The 17,796-nt window shown below is 37.7% G+C and overlaps 2 protein-coding genes across 2 annotated transcripts in view; both read right to left on the reverse strand.

The window, feature by feature from the left end:
- Positions 1–17,796, reverse strand: part of LOC122200037 (olfactory receptor 56A4-like) — a 206,725-nt gene that overhangs the window by 169,359 nt on the left and 19,570 nt on the right. The window contains exon 3 of the mRNA XM_042905447.1: positions 14,989–15,030. The gene's annotated coding sequence lies outside the window, so the exon portion shown is untranslated. The remainder of the gene's footprint in view (positions 1–14,988; positions 15,031–17,796) is intronic.
- On the reverse strand, positions 1,112–2,080 carry LOC122200042 (olfactory receptor 52B2). The gene has a single exon (XM_042905450.1). It carries the CDS (start codon positions 2,078–2,080, stop codon positions 1,112–1,114), a length of 969 nt encoding a protein of 322 aa, XP_042761384.1.

Raw genomic sequence — 17,796 nt, forward strand, 5'->3', positions numbered from 1 at the left:
CAAGAGACTACTCCAACTTTGCTAACCTGTCCAGGAACAATGTGCTATAATTACTAATAATGAGAAGGGTAGGAGCAAGGTTAGAAGAGAAAATCAAGAGTGACCTGTTTCCTCCTACTCTAGTCTATTCCCTGATGTCTGTGTTACAGCAAACATGCAAGAAGAAACTCTGCAATCTGCAGCTTGTTTACTTCCCTGACACCAAAGTGACTTTGTGAGGAACTGGTTTACTCATCCCTGGTGTGTGGACTAATTTAGCTGATCATTTAAGTGCATAAGAGAAATGCTATTCTAACATCAGGAGGTAATTGGGTAGTTGTGCTCCCATTCATTTTTCAAACATTTATTGTGTCCCAGGCATTTTATAATGCACTGAGAGTACAAATATGAATGACACATACTCTTCTGATTTCAAGGAATTTACAATCAATTAGGGGTACAAATAAATAAACAACCTATTACAATTCACTACATACATTTTGAGATTTGTACAAGATGCAATCAGTGTACAAAGATAGGAACCTTGGACTGCCTGGAAAAGTCAGGAAAGAGTTTTCAGGGAAAGTAGTTCTTGATCTGAAATTTGAAGAATGAGCAGTTTTCCAGATGGCTGAAGGACACGTATGACTGTTTTTCAAAAACAACTGCCATTATAAAAGTGAGTGAAGAGCTACTTGAGTTTGTACAAAGAATCAACGCACATTTGGAGATAAAAAAAAAAAGAAACTGTAATCTCTTCAGATGTTAAAACTTTTTATCCATGTACTCATAACTCACTTCATGTTATGTTCAGTTCTCTGTGTTTCTGGAGTACGTCTGGTCTACTGAAGATACCAAATGTTCACATCAGAAGCATGTATGCTTAGTTATTATTCCTGGGTTGTGGAGGAGGGGTGTGAGAAGAGAAGAAGATAAAGAATACAAAGAAACAGGAGAAGAAGGCAAAGATGAAGAACCAGAAGAGGAAAAAAGAAAAGTTGGAGGAGGACCACAAAGAAGGTCCACGAAGAAAAAGAGGAAGAGAAGTAAAAGCCCTCTTAGTCCAGGAAATCCCTGTATTTCACACTTAATTTCCTTGATAAAGCTTGGAGGACAGATTCCTGAGGAGCCATTAGCCCAGAGGAGAAGCACAGCACCAAGTCCTGATGTCAAAGAACCGGTGGGCTACACCCTCCCGGATCTGCTTAGTCTTCACACCATAGACAATGGGATTGAGCATTGGTGGCACCACCACATAAAGATTGGCCAGCAGAATATGGACATGTCGAGGAATGTTATGTCCAAAGCGGTGGGTCAATAATGTAAAGAAGGATGGAACATAAAACATGAGGATGACACAGAGGTGGGAGCCACAAGTGCTAAGGGCCTTGTGCCGGGCATCCTGGGAGGGCAAACGAAACACGGCTCGGAGGATCAGTGAGTAAGACACAGCAATTAGGATCACATCCACGATGACCATGACAATGGGCACTGAGAAGCCGTACCAGATGTTAATGGTGATGTCAGCACAGGCCAAGCGGGCCACTCCAATATGCTCACAATAGGAATGGGGGACAATATTGGTCCGGCAGAAGGGCAGCCGCTTCAATAAGAAGATCACTGGGAAGATGATGCAGAAGCTTCTGGTGACAATGGCCAGACCAATCCTTCCCACAACACGCCACGTTAGCACGGCTGTATAATGCAGGGGGACACAGATGGCCACAAAGCGGTCAAAGGCCATGGCTAATAGGATGGCTGACTCCCCCACAAACATCACATGGACAAAGAAAACTTGGGTGACACAGGCATCAAAGGCAATGTCATGGGCATGGAGCCAAAAGATGGCTAGAGCCTTGGGTACGGTAGTGGTGGACAGCAGGATGTCCGTGATGGCCAGCATGGAGAGAAAGAAGTACATGGGCTCATGAAGATTACGTTCTGTGATGATGACCACTATCAGGATGCTGTTCCCCACAATGGCAGTGATATACATGAGGCAGAGGGGTATTGACAGCCAAATGTGGTAAGCCTCCCATCCAGGGATGCCCAGTAGGACAAAAACTGCAGGGTGAAAGATGGTAAAGTTGGTGTGAGTCATGATGCACTTTAGAGTCCTCTCTATAATGACTCAGAAGCTGATGAGTCTGCTGAAAGTGACAGGAACAGAAAGGATCTCTGAGTGTGTATGGAGATCATACAAGAGAGCATCAAGTTCTAAACCATGGGACTCTCCACAGGCAAGTTCTCCCAGAGAATGCTCACTTGAGTGTCGGAATGACTTCTGACCCTTGATGCCTCATTAGCATGTAGACCTTCTGTGTCAGTCATGCTTCTGGAACCAATAGAGACAGAGGCGCCTGGGTGGCTCAGTCAATTAAGCATCTGACTCTTGGTTTCAGCTCAGGTCATGATCTCATGGTTCGTGAGTTCAAACCCTGTATCGGGATCTGCACTGACAGTGCAGAGCCTATTTGGGATTCTTGGGTCACTCTGTCTCTCTGCCTTTTTCTCTCTGTCTCTGTCTCTCTCTCTCTCAAAATAAATAAATATTTAAAAAAACAAAACAATAGAGGCTTCACCCTGCCTCCGTCACCCTACTCCCAAAATTTGGCCCCACCATACCTTTCTGACCTCATTCTACCATTTCCATACAAGTGGCATTTGTGCCCTTACCTGTGTTATATTTTTTCCTGTCCCCCAAGATTTTGCTCCTTCTCTACCTGAATTTCCCTTCCCTTCCACTTCTACTTACTCAAATTTTAACCTTAAAATACTTCCTTAAAATTCACCACGTTGTAATGGCCTATGTTCATAACAATGTATCTCCTTCCTGAAGATCTATTAGCTAAACTATATTCTAATTTGATTATATTTAATCATATTAAATTTATCTGGCTATTATTCTGAATATTTCACACGAGACTGGCCTAATATCTTGGCACTTGTGGCTTCCTATGCATGAAAATGGAGCACCAAATGATATCCAGAAGAAGCTTAAGGTATGTATTTCTCCACACTGACTCAAATTAAAATCTTCCCTAAAGGCAGCAAGGAATGGAGCAACCAAAGAAATTGAGAGGGGCCATATTCATCACCTGCTCCTTGTGACTTCTCATACTCCTCCCCAAATGGTTCCATAAAGGTGTCTCTAGGCTAGATCTCCCTATCCTTAAGAGCCCCCCAGGAACTACTCTGAGTACTACTCTGTACTACTCTGAGTAGTACTCTGTACTACTCTGAGTACAGGGAACCAATACACTCCCCTGTCGCTCCATTAAGATAGCCCTCCTCCTACCCCACTTGTTTTCACCCTCAAAAAGATCCAGGTTTCCATTCTATAAGAAAGGGTAAGCATAAAGTCTTTCTTGCCTTAGCTTTTCCCACTACTCAGGTAAGATTTGTTTCCTTCTGAAGCTCTAGACCATCTGCAACTATTAGGACTAGAGAAAAGATGATTAAAACTCTGGAAGGGAATATGGAGAAAAGGGACCATAAGAGAGAATAAGGAGAGAATAAGAAGTATAAAGTTACCAAATAAATACTAGCTGGATCTACTGATAATGGTTCAGAGCGTCCCAGGGAGGAAGGCGTCCCAGGGAGGAAGGCATCGAAAGGAATGAAAGCCCCAATTTATGAGGCTATCCCCCTGCCCCTATGCAGATGCGCTTGTTCAGTGCATGAAGGGCTGTGGGAAGGAATCAATGGGACTATATAGGTGGGGACAGAAATGGGAACAGGGCCAGATTCAGGGAAGTGTGGTCCCCAGGTGAGCTAATAACATGACATATTTCCAGCCAGTATATTTTAAATATTCATTCAACTTCTATTTAGATGAGAGGCTGAGCTTTGCTGGGATAAGTACAGAGAAGAAGAGCCACTGGTAGCATTGTTCTGCCTCTATTCTAAAGCATTGGCACCAAATTTATGTAAACAAAAGCGCCACCAGAAAACAAATTCATTTTCTTTAGAAGAAAATTCACTGAAAGTTTTCCTCACTTCTCTTAACCCCATTAGTTATTAATGCATCCCTTCTCAATAAAAAAATACTTGATATAAGTCCTCATAAAAACAACTCCAGCTCTCTGCTATAATTCTAATGATGTTTAAAAATTCCAATAGTGAGCCAGCAAAGGCAAGGCAGGGAGAAACGCATCGAGGCATGGATAGCTGTTATTGAGGTTGCAGAAAGAAGGTTACTGTCTGTGTGATGAAGGACTTTCATTTCATTCAATGGCTTCTGAGGGCCCCATCTCAACCCTGCTGAGTATTCTCAGCAGGAGGGTTCCAGGCTCATTTAGGAAGAGGGATAAGAAGAGAAGAAAGTCACAGGCACAAAGAGGGACATCCAAAGTCTCACAGAAAGTACCTCCCAGGACCCTAAGAGAATATCTAGATGAGAGAGAAGATCCAGAATGGTGGAGAAGGCACAAGGAGCCATACTAAGTGGGAGGGAAGAGGTGCATTATGTGAGGGCACTAAGTTCTGGAGCCAGACTTCCTGGGTTAGTTTCCCAGTTCTTCTCTGACTTGCTGCATGACCTTGGGCAAGTTGCTTTACTCCTGCACACCTTTTTTCATTTGTAACATGTGACTAGCAATGAACTGCGTGTGGTAATTAGGAGGATTAAATCAGTTAATTCAGATAAAGTGCTCCAAAGACTAGGTTATTGTTCTTGTTATTATTATTTATAAGCCTCTCTGACCATTGTCCCATTGTTTTCCTCAATAGGCAAAACACCTTAATGAATATTCAGCAACATTAAAGTCTTATTCTTCATCCAAATATCCAAAGAAAATTCCTTTCCCAAGATAAAGAAGAGTACAAAGGGATGAGAAAAGTGCCCAAAGAGAGAAAAACAGCCTGAGAATAGATCTCTCAGATGGACCTGGTGTCTCAGAACCAAGACCTGAGGGCTGGGTGATGCACCAGGCAGGTCCACCACTGATGAACTTAGCTTGGGTCACAACTAACTACCTGGCAGGCTTCTCTGGTAAGCTTTGAAAAACACCCATCTGTCAGGAGAAACAGAGACTGTCTCCATCATTTATAGAATCCCAGGATGCAATGATGGGCGTCAGAGCTTCAGCTCTAGAATCAAGGAGAGCCAGGAGAGAGCATCAGGGGAAAGACTTAGTCCAGACTAAGGAGAAATGGAGCCACTTCTTTCCACAGCTCCCTGAGCAGACTTTACTGTCTCTTTTTCCTCCTAGTGTCTTCTTTTCTTCCTGCAAGTACCAACCAACTCTATTTTTTGGTTATTCCCATTTTCTCTTTAGGGAGTTATGTAAAAGCTTTTTATGTCTTCGTGCAGTTTTAACATTGGAAGACTCTCCTAACATCAGAACAACATATTAAAATGCACTCACAAACCACATCCAGTATAACTGTTAGATAACCATATAGGAGTGAATCAGTTACTTTTTGGCCTAGTTGTATTATGTAGATATTTACTTAAATGAGTAGTAATTTTATTTTGCCATTTTCTTTGTGCTTCAGATCTCAAGTGGTTTTCACCACTCTTAGGTTCTTTTCTTATTCTTTTTAAGTTTATTTATTTTGGGAGGTGGGGGGGGGGAGAGAGAGAGAACAAGCGGGAGAGGAGCAGAGAGGGGCGGGGAGAGAGAGAGAATCCCAACAGGCTCCGCACTATCAATGCAGAGTCCAATGCAGGGCTCCAACTCACAAACCATGAGGTCGTGACCTGAGCCAAAATCAAGAGTCAGATGCTTAACTGACTGAGCCACCCAGGCACCCCATACCACTCTTAGGTTCTTCAAAAAGTACAGGCTCTACACCCTGAAGCATGTCCCAAATGGATAAAACAGCCTGCCCCTCAACCCACGTTAAAAGGGTGGCCTCTGTTTGCAGCAAAATATATAGGAAAGATTAGTTATAAGATGTGTCACAAGAGATTCCTTTTGTACATAAGGTACAAAAATTTGTGAATGGTTTATTCTTTTAATAAATTGGAGCAAATGCAGATTTGTCTCTAATAACTTCACTCTTACATGCACTTAAAGCCAGGATGTAAAATGTTTTCATAATCTTAAGTCAGTGTTATCTATACTGTAGAGGTGCTGATATACCCTTAATTCACTGACATAGTGACTCATATTTTTTAATAAATAAATATCTCAAGAAAAATTTCCACCTACCCATTTGTTTCACTCCCTGTATTTTGAAGATTTTGTAAAAATCTGAGTAAGCATATGGTGGCGTATCATGTGTAAATATCATCCACCATATTTTTATGTTGTGATGGCAAAAACATGGAGAACCCAGCTCCAAAGCACACTCTCTTGTCCCAGTCTCTATACTTGTTCTGCAAAGTACAGGACGGAAGACAGAAAGGGGAGAACTTTTCTGGCTTAGACACACCTGCTAACCAGATTACCAAGAAAAGTTTCCTCAAGAGTCCTCCTCACTCTGGAACCGGGAGTTCACAGCATTAAGCACAGAGTCTGGCATATCATAGGTACTTAGGAAATAATTTGAACAAATGACCATGGAATTAGTAAGTTAATCTTTCACCAGTAGTTTTACCTGTTTCACCAAGGTGGTGATCAAAATCTGAGCCATTTTCATGAAGAGCCCCCACTGATAAACCCTGCCTTGGTACAGCCTGATTCTGATTGTTCTATAAATTGCCCTCGAACATTTATCAGGGGTTCCTGACTGGCTCTGTCAGTAGAGCATGTGACTCTTGATCTCAAGCCCCACACTGGGTACGAAGGCTACTTAAAAAAAATTTTTTTTAATCAAGAAGAGTCTTTTCCCCCACATTCTCCTGGCATTCTTCCCCATTCTGCATTCTCATGCCACCTCCTAGTCCCACTGACATTTCCCCCAGTGTCCATCCTTCCCACCCTGTGCTCTGCCATACTGCAATCTGTCATCCTTTGTCTCATTCTCACATCTCTACTTCCTCTCTCCCAGTTCTAGTCTCTGTTCTTCACAGATACTCCTAAACACACACACTCACACTCCTGCCAATCCCTCCCCCTGCCACCCTCGATGCTCTTAAACTCACCTACTATATCATAGTATCAGTTGAAGCACTGACAAAGTGATAGAACAGAGCTCAAAACATTGCTTGTTCTGAGAGAAGAGGAATGAGAAGGAAAGGGAAAGCTGGAGCTTGATCATCTTGACATGAGGGGGTATCACTATTCCTGCTTATATTTAGACGGAGACACATGCTTCCTTCTTCTGGAGGCAGGTGTCAAGAGTCACCCCTGGGATTATTAAGCATGGGGTCAATGAACCAAAGGAGAAAAGAAAACTCTTCCTCTAATGCCAACAGGGAACACTAACTCTAGGGATAATTAGTAACTCCAGAAGAAAAAGTGCACAGAAAGTACTTGAAGACAGCATAAGAACAGACAGAAATACCAGCAATAAAATATTAACACAATTAACAGCTAACATTTGATGTGCCTTCATTACATCCCTGTCACTGTGTTAGGGTTTGACATAAAGTATCTCATTTAATTCTTAGACCAACCCAATGAGATAAGGACTATTATTATAATCATTTGGCAGATAAAAGTATAGAGGTTTACAGACACCAAGCAGCTGATAAGAGGAGAAGACAAAGTCCCCAAGTGAACTTGTCAAAGTGTTCAGATTCAGTCCAGAAACACTGATTAAGGGAGCTAAGAGGACTAATTCTGAAGAAACCAGCCCTACAGGATCAATCACTCAAGAAAAAAGAACAGAATAAATTAAATATTGATTAAAATGTTTACACCATTGGGGCACCTGGGTGTCTCAGTCAGTTAAGCCTTTGATTCTTGATATAAGGTCAGGTTGTGATTTCCAGGTCGTGAGATCAAGCCTCACATTGGGCTACATGCTGAGCATGGAGTCTGCTTGGGATTCTCCCTCTCCCTCCCTCTCTCTCTGCCCCTCCCCCGCTCATTCTCTTTCTCTCTCTCCCAATAAGTAAAAAAACTTTAAAAAAATGTTTGCTCCATTAAAACCAAAATTTACTTTGGTCACTTGATTAGAGTATTAAAGTACTCTAATATTACTGAGAGGAAAGTAATTCTTCCCAACTTATCTTGCAACTTTCAGGGCAAAAAGTTGCTAGGAACCCCATAAGGAAAAAAGGAAATAACAACCCAATCAACAACCCAACTTTGAGGGATTTACCTAGGAGAAATAAATCTTAAATCCACAAAAGCCTTGTACAGAAATGTTCATAGCAGTTTTAATCATAGTAGCCAAAAACTAGGAACAACCCAAATGCCCATGAATAGAAGAATGGAATAAACAAATTGTGATATATTTATACAATGGAATCCTATTCAGCAATTAAAATGAACTACTAAAACATGCATTAATACGAATCAAACTCAAGATCATTATGTTGAGTGAGAGAAGCCAGATACAAAGGCTACACACTATATGCGTCCATTTATAAGAGGTTCTACAGCAGACAACAACTAGTTTGTGGTAACATAAATCAGAATGATTGCCTCTGGAGTGGGATGAAGAAGAGGGAGTTTCTTTGATGAAAATATTCTACATATGGAGAAGTGTGAGTTTCATGTGTATCTGTATTTGTCAAAAGAAGGATTTGGGGGGGGGGAGCATCAGGAACAAAGAGCAATGATAGGAGCAGAAATATGCATAAATTCTTCTTCTCATAGTTTTTTATTTAACATTCAATGGTTAAAATAAAAATTATAATATTATATCATACTTAAGACAATGATATTTAAAAGTAGAAAGAGCAAAGAGACATCTAAGTGGAACTGTGGTTTTCACACTTTACTAAAAGTGGTAAAAAGTTGATACCAGTGGACTATGAGTCACATGTATACATGTGAATGGAACAACCGCAAAGAAAACCAGGCAAAACCATACATTCAAAAACCCACAAATATATCAAGAAGGAATCCTAAAAATGTTCAAATAACCCACAGAAAGGAAAGAAAACAGAAATAGAGAAATGAGACACAGAAGAAACAAAGAGAAAACAAATAGTAAGATGGTAGGCCTAAGCTCTAACAAATGAACAATTACCTTAACTGTAAATGGTCTAAATATATCAATTAAAATACAGAGACTGGATTTAAAAAAAAAAAAAAAGAACTCAACTACATGCTGTTTACAAAAATTTCACTTCAAATTCAATGACGTAGGTAGGTTGAAAATAAAAGGATGGATAAATATATATCATGCAAGCATTCATCAGAAAAAAAAAATCAGGAGTGGCTATATTAACATCAGATAAAGTAGACTTCAAAGCAAAGAAAATTACTAGTAACAAAGAGATACATTACATAATGATAAAAGGATCAATTTACCAGGAAGATACAATGATCCTAAGTAAATACACACCAAACACAGAGCCTCAAAAGACATGAAGCAAAACAGATTCTGGAACTGAAAGGAGAAACAGAAAACACTCAATTATAATTTGCAACTTCAATAGCCTCCCCAGTGTTGAAGTTCTATCTGGGCAACTATTAGAACTACTAGACAGAATGTCAACAAGGATATAGGAAACTGACCAACACAATCAGTCAACATGATCTGGTCGAAGTATATAGAACATCCACCCAACAACAATAGAACACATTTTTTTTTCAAGCACCCTTCGACATTTACCAAGATAGACCTTATCCTCAGCCATAAAACAAACCTCAGGAAAATTTTTCATGTCAGACATCTAATATTTATCATTCCCAATATGTACATAATTTTACATATAGAGTTAGGACAAATGCTTGAAAAAAACCAAAATGTATAGTTCGGTCTTTTTTTAATATAGCTGGCATATATTAGAAACATGGGAACATGTACACGAAAATATTAACAATGAGTAAGTTCCTTAAAAGGTGATATTAGGAGTGTTGTTTATTTATTTATTTTTTTGCTTATTCCTACATTCTAATTTTTCTATAAGAGTACAAGAGTTGTATTATAAAAATTTTGAAGTTTATGTTTTGGAAACATATGTATATTCAACTGAACTTTATTGTTAATCCAGGCTATTCTTTTTAAAGTTCTCTTTAATGTGTGTGGTGAGGCATTTAAGTCAAGGGATGTGTGATATCATAGTAATATTGACTACTGACTTGTTCTCATTATTTGAGTTGCTTCCATTTATAAAACAATGCTATTGAAATGGGTGATTTTCCTACTTAATATTGTTATTTATTGTAAAAACTAGAAAATGTTCCCTGGGTCGCAAACATGAAAAATATTAAGGATAACAGTTTAAAAATATACTAAATTTTGGAGGACTTGATTTTATTTTTTAAGGAAAATGGAACTTGCAGGGCTATTAATATTTTCTTTTAATTAAACACCACATAACAGCAACATTATCATTTATTTAAATGCCAAAAGGAAGCATTCTTACATCATTGGAATTTATTGGTTTACATAAGAAAATTGGTGGAGATAAAACACTATAAATTAGTAATGATGGTGTTTTGTTACAATTAGAGTGGCTCTATTTTCACCTTATTAAATTTTTCTATATTTCTAAGCATTCCCTAAAAAACTTAAAGTACACAGCTCTAAAACAATGTGTAAAAATTATTTTAAAAGTGTGATATTAAATTTTATATGTCAATGTGACTTGCCTAAGGGATACCCAGATAGCTGGTAAAACATTACTTCTGGTATGTCTGTGAGGGCAAACCTGGAAGACATTAAAATTTAAATCAATAGGCCAAATAAAAGAGCCTGCCCCCAGCAATGCATGTGGGTCTCATCCAATCCAGATAAAGGCTCGAGTAGAACAAAAAGGCAGAGGAAGGGTGAATTCACTCTCCCCACTTGAGCTGAGGCATCAATCTTCTCCTGCCCTCAGACATCAGTGCTCCAGGTTCATAGGCTTCTGGGCTCAGATCAGGACTTACACCATCAGCCACCCAATTCTCAAGCTTTTGGACTCAGACTAAATTATACCACTGGCTTTCCTGATTCTTCAGCTTGAAGATGGCAGATCATAGAACTTCTCAGCATCTATTGCCATGTGAGTCTATTCCAATAATAAATCTTCTCTTATAGACAGATGATGATGATGATAGATGATAGAGAGAAAGAAAGAAAGAAAGAAAGAAAGAAAGAAAGAAAGAAAGAAAGAAAGAAAGAAAAAAAAAGAAACAAAGAAAAATAGGTGATGGATGGATGGATGGATGGATGGATAGATAGGTAGGTAGATAACAGGAAGAGAGACAGAGAAAGAGATATATCCTATTGTTTCCTTTTCTCTGGAGAACCCTGATTAATATATGATTCATTTTTTTTACTCATTCAATCAAATAATTAAAACACACACATACACACTTGAACTGCTAGCATGGATTGAGTATGGGTGTTGGTTACAGAATTTAGATAATATGTAGTCCTTGCTCTGGAGTATCTTACAATATTGGAAGACTATAATTTACAAGCAAAAATGATAACAATCTGGTAAATCTTTAATGAAGATGTACACAAAACTCTATGGTAAAACAGGGCAGGAGACACCCATTACTTCCCATGGAGTTAGAGAACAACATATCACAAGAAGAGATATTTGAACTGAGTAGCCAAGTGTTTGAAAGGAAAATAGGAGTTCAAGATAAATGTAAGACAAAGAAAGAAAAATATGTAAAAGAGTCATTAAAGAATATGACATACTCCCTGAATAAGTAGTTATTCTTCGTGACCAGGGAATATTGTAAGCTTGAGTAGAGGTAGAAAAAACAAAGCCAAATTAAATTGGACAAATTGGGGCTAAATATCAGTCAAATTAAAAGAACTGAAATCACATATATTATGTTCTCTGACCATAATGGGATCAAACTGAAAGGCAGTAACAGAACAGAAACATCTCTAATTACCTGAAATTAAACAATGCACTTCTAAGTAAACTATGGGTCAAACAGGAAGTCATCAAAGTAATTCTTTAAAAACACAGAACTGAATGGAAATGAAAATATAAAATATCAAAATGTGTGGGATATTACTAAATCAGTGCTGAGAGGGATTTTTTTTGCATTTTTATTCGGATATAATTGACATATGTCCAATCTCTTAGTAATGTTCAAATGTATAACACAGTAGTGTAAACTATAATCACTATACTGTACATTATACCCCCAAGACATTTATTTTAGAACTGGAAGTTTGTACATTTTAACCACCTTCACCCATTTCACCCTTCCCCTATTCTCCACCTCTGGCAACTACCAATCTGTTCTCTGTATCTATGAGCTCAGTTTTGTTGTTTTGTTTTGTCTTTTCAGATTCCACATACCAGTGAGATCATAAGGTATTTGTCTTTCTCTGACTTATTTCACTTAGTATAATGCGCTCAAGGTCCATCCATGTTGTCACAAATGGCAAGATTTCCTTCTTTCTTACACTGAATATTATTCCATTGTATGTATTTATATCACATTTTTAATCCATGTATCCATCAATGGATGAGAGGGACTTCTATAGCATCAAATGCCTACATTAAAAAAAAAAAAAAAAGGAAGGATCTCAAATCAAGAATCTAGTTTCTATCTCAAGAAACTAGAAGAATAAAAGGAAAATAAACCCAAAGCAAACAGAATGAAGGAAATAACAAAGTTTAGAGCATAAATTAATTAATTGGAAAATGAGAAAAATGAATGAAATAAAAAGCTGGTTCCTTAAAAACAACAGAATTAATGAACCTCTAGCAAAACTGGCAAAGATAAAAACTGAAGATAAAATCACCAGTATCAGGAATGAAATGGAGAATATATCACTATAAATTCTGTTATTACTTACAAATAATAAGGAAATATTCTGAACAACTTTACACAAATTTGACTATTTAGGAGAAACTAACCAATGCCTCTCTAACTCTTTTCAATATTGAATTTTTAATTAAAAATCTTCTGAAAAAATTTCCAGGCCCAGATGGTTGCACTGCAAAATTCTACCAACTTTAAAGAAGAATTAACACCAAACTTAACACAATCTTTTCCAGAAAATAAAGGAGAAGATACTTCCCAACTCATTTCATAAAGCAAGCTTTACCCTGAATCAAAAACAGATGAAGACAGTAGAAAAAAATAAAACTACAGATCAGTATCTCTTAAAATTCCCCAACAAAATATTAGCAAATCAAATCCAGCAATATATTTTAAAAATTACATATACCACAATCAAGTGATGTTTTTTCCCCCCAGGATACAAGGCTGGTTCAACATTCAACAATTACGCAGTGTAATTCAGCAAGTTAACAGGCTAAAGAAGAAAAATCAAATAATCATATCAAGTGAAATAGGAAAAAGCATTTTATAAAACTCAATACTCATTCATAATAAAAGCTCTTAGCAACTCAGGAATAGAGAACATCCTCAACATAATGAAGAATATGTACAAAAAATTGACAACTAACATCTTATCAATGCTAAAAGACTGAATATTTTCCCTGTAGGTCAGGAATGTGGCAAAGATATCCACTCTCACCAATTTTATTCACGTGATACTCGAAATAAGACCAAAATAATAATAACAACAACAACAGCAGCAGCAGCAACAACACAACTGTCCCTATTTGCAGATAGCATTATTATATACATATAAAATACCAAAGAATGTACAAAAATATATATATTCCTAGAATGAGTAAGTGAATTCAACAAATTTTTAAAACACAAAATCAACACACAAAAATCAATCACATTTCTACATGCTAACAAAAAAACATGTGAAAACCAAAAACCAAAGATACAATACCATTATTGGGACCTCTTCAAGATAAAAAACTTCTGCACAACTAAGGAAACAATCAGCAAAACTAAAAGGCAACCAACAGAATGGGAGAAGATATACGCAAATGACATGTCAGATAAAGGGTTGGTATCCAAAATCTATAAAGAACTTATCAAACCAGCACCCAAAAAACAAATAATCCGGTGAAGAAATGGGCAAAAGACATGAATAGACACTTTTCCAAAGAAGACATCCAGATGGCTAATAGATACATGAAAAAATGCTCAACATCACTCATCATCAGGGAAATACAAATCAAAACCACAATGAGATAACACCTCACATCTGTCAGAATGGCTAATATTAACAACTCAGGGAATGACAGATGTTGGCAAGGATGCAGAGAAAGAGGAACCCTTTTGCACTGCTGGGAATGCTAGCTGGTGCAGCCACTCTGGAAAACAGTATGGAGGTTCCTCAAAAAATTAAAAATAGAACTGCCCTACGACCCACAAATGCACTAGTAGGTATTTGTCCAAAGGATACAAGTGTGCTGTCTTGAAGGGGCACATGCACCCTAATGTTTATAGCAGTGCTATCGACAACAACCAAAGTATGGAAAGAGCCCAAATGTCCATCGATGGATGAATGGATAAAGAAGATGTGCCATACATGTATACATATACATATATATATGTATACATGTGTATATATGTATGTATATATATATACATACACACACACAAACACACACAAACACACACAAACATTGGAGTATTACTCAGCAATCAAAAAGAATAGAATCTTGCCATTTGCAACTATGTAGATGGAACTAGAGAATATTATGCTAAGCAAAATTAAAGAAAGACAAATATCATATGACTTCACTCAAATGAGGACTTTACAATACAAAACAGATTAACATAAGGGAAGGGAAGCAAAAATAATATAAACACAGGGAGGGGGACAAAACATAAGACACTGTTAAATATAGAGAACAAACTGAGGGTCGCTGGAGGGACTGTAGGTGGGGGATGGGCTAAATGGGTAAGTAACATTAAGGAGGACACTTGTTGGGATGAGCACTGGGTGTTATATGTAGGGGATAAATCACTGGATTCTACTCCTGAAATCATTATTGCACTATATGCTAACTAACTTGGATGTAAATTTAAAAAAATAATAATTTTTTTAAAAAGATACAATACCATTTAGTGATGACAGAAAGATGGTGGAATAATAGATTTAAACCCTCAAACCCCCACACAAACTCCAATTTTAACAGTCACCCATAGACAAAAATACCTTTGTGGAAGCCCAGGAATCCAACTGAAAGTTTCCAGCACTCTGTTTGAGGGGAAAAAAAAAAAGAAAAGAATTAGAATAAAGACATTATATAGGATAAGAAGAATGGTTTCACTTTGATTACATCACTCCTTCCCCAAAACAGTACAACTCAGTGCCAAGAGAGACCCCCCTCAGTTCGCAATCTCTCCCACAAAAACAGAAAAGAGTGAAGTCAGCACCCAGTTTCCCCAGCCTTGTAGGACACTGCCCAAGAGGAACACTTCTGTCTTACCCCCCTTCCAGAACGCTAAGGGGACCAGCCTGGATGAATCGTCTGGAGATAGTTACAAGCAGGAAAAAGGGAGAAGGGCTCTTGACCACCAACACAAGGATCTCAACCAAAATTCCTCCTAACTGGCTTGCAGTCTCCACCAAGAGCACATCCACAAACCCTGAAGGACACTTCACCTATGGACACCCCCAAGTAGCCAGTGTGTGCCCCAGCATTTCGTGAGTCCTCCCCATAGCCAGCACCCTGCACTCCTCTGCAGATGGTGTGTGTGTGTCCACACACAGCACACAGATATCAGCAGTCAACTAGACTCTCCCGGTATGGAGAAGGTGCACAACACTTCAGGGTACCACCCTAATGAAAATAAGTGCGAGGCTCTCAGCACCTGCCTGGCTTGGTGGGATCAAGAGAAGACACACAATCCTAAGAATTTCTCCTCAAGAGGGAACAAGAAAAATGGAGCAGCCTTATTAGAAAAGGTCTTAGAGACCTTTAGAATCTCTGCACCAGTATGACTGGTGAATCTTTCTCTCCTGAAGCCAGTCAGCAAAGACTGGAGGAGATGATTCCTTCAAATGTTAACATAGCAACTCAAGGCTTAGGACAAATTGAATGAAAACACAACGTAGCAAAACTTATAGGATGCAGCAAAAAAAAAAAAAATCTCAACCTGAATTTATACCTCAAAGAACTAGAAAAACAACTAAGCCCAAAGTTACCAGAAATAATAAAGACTAGAGAAAAAATTAATGAAATAAAGACCAGAAAAACTACAGAAAAGATCAACAAAACTAAGAGTTTATTTTTTGTAAAGATAAACAAAACTGACAAACCCTTAGGTACATTAAGAAAAAAAGAGAAGAGACTCAACAATAAAATCAGAAATGAAAGAAGAGCCTACAAAATAAGAAAGAAAAAAAACCCCACAGAATCTATTACCACTGATACCACAGAAATACAAAGGATGATTAATAATTATATGCCAACAAGTTGGATAACCTACAAAAAATGGATAGATTCCTAGAAACATGCAACCTACCAAGACTGAATCATGAAGAAATCGAAAATTTGAACAGATCAATAATGAGTAAGGAGGTTGAATCAGTAACCAAAACTCCCAACAAAGAAAAGACCAGGATCAGATAACTTCACTGGTGAATTCTACCAAACATTTACAGAAGAATTAATTCCAATCCTTCTCAAACTCTTCCAAAAAACTGAAGAGAAGGGAACACTTCCAAACTCATTTACAAGCTCAACATTACCCTGATAGCAAAATCACACAAGGACATTACAAGAAAAAAAGAAGTATAGGCCAATATCCCTGATATAGATACCAAAACTGCTCAACAAAATACTAGCAAACCAAATACAACAGCACATTAAAAAATCATAAAACATGATGAAGTGGCATCAATCCCTAGGATGCAAGGATGCTTCAACATATCAAATCAATAAATATGAGACACCACACGAACAGAATGAAAGATAAAAATCATGATCATCTCAATAGATGTGGAGAAGCATTTGACAAAACTCAACATCCATTTATGGTTAAAAAAAACTCTCAATAAACTACATATAGAAGGAATGTATCTCAGGGCACCTAGGTGACTCAGTTGGTTAAGCATCCAACTTCAGCTCAGGTCATGATCTCATGGTTCATGAGTTCGAGCCCCATGTCAGGCTCTGTGCTGATAGCTCAAAGCCTGGAGCCTGCTTCAGATTCTGTGTCTTCCTTTCTCTCTCTACCACTTGCTGCTCACACTCTGTGTCTCTCTCTCAAAAATAAACAAAAATTAAAAAAATTTTAAAGAAGGAATGTATCTCAACATAATAAAGGCCATATATGTTAGGCACAGCTAACATCATACTCAGGAGTGAAAAGCTGAAAGGTTTTCCTCCAAGATCAGAAGAAAGACAAGGTGCCTCCTCTGACCACTTCTGATCAACATAGTACTGGAAATCCTTGCTAGAACAATCAGGCAAGAAAAATAAATAAACATCATCTGAATCTGAATCAGAAAGGAAGAAGTAAAATGGTCTCTGTTGGCAGATACCATGATATTATAGATAGAAAATTCTAAAAACTCCACCAAAAAAAACAATAAAAATAATAGATGGATTCAGTAAAGTTTCATGATACAGAATCAACACACAAAACTCAGTTGCATTTGTATATGTTAACAGTGAACTATCCAGAAAAGAAATCAAGAAAAAAATCCTATTTGCAGTTACATCAAAAAGAATTAACTACTTAGTAATAAATTTAAATAAGGAGGTAAAAAATCTATACACTAAAAACCATTAAACCTTGGTAAAAAATTGAAGAGAACACAAAGAAATGGAAAGATATCCCATTCATTGATTGGAAGAATTAATATTTTAAAATATCCATACTGCCCAAAGCAATCTACAGAGTCAATTCCATCCCAATCAAAATTCCTATGGCATTTTTTCACAGAAATAGAAAAAAACAATTCTGAGTTCATATGAAACCATAAACAACTATAAATAGCCAAAGCAATCTTGAA

Source organism: Panthera leo, chromosome D1 (genome assembly GCF_018350215.1).
Source record: "Panthera leo isolate Ple1 chromosome D1, P.leo_Ple1_pat1.1, whole genome shotgun sequence".
In the NCBI taxonomy this organism is placed as follows: Eukaryota; Metazoa; Chordata; class Mammalia; order Carnivora; family Felidae; genus Panthera; species Panthera leo.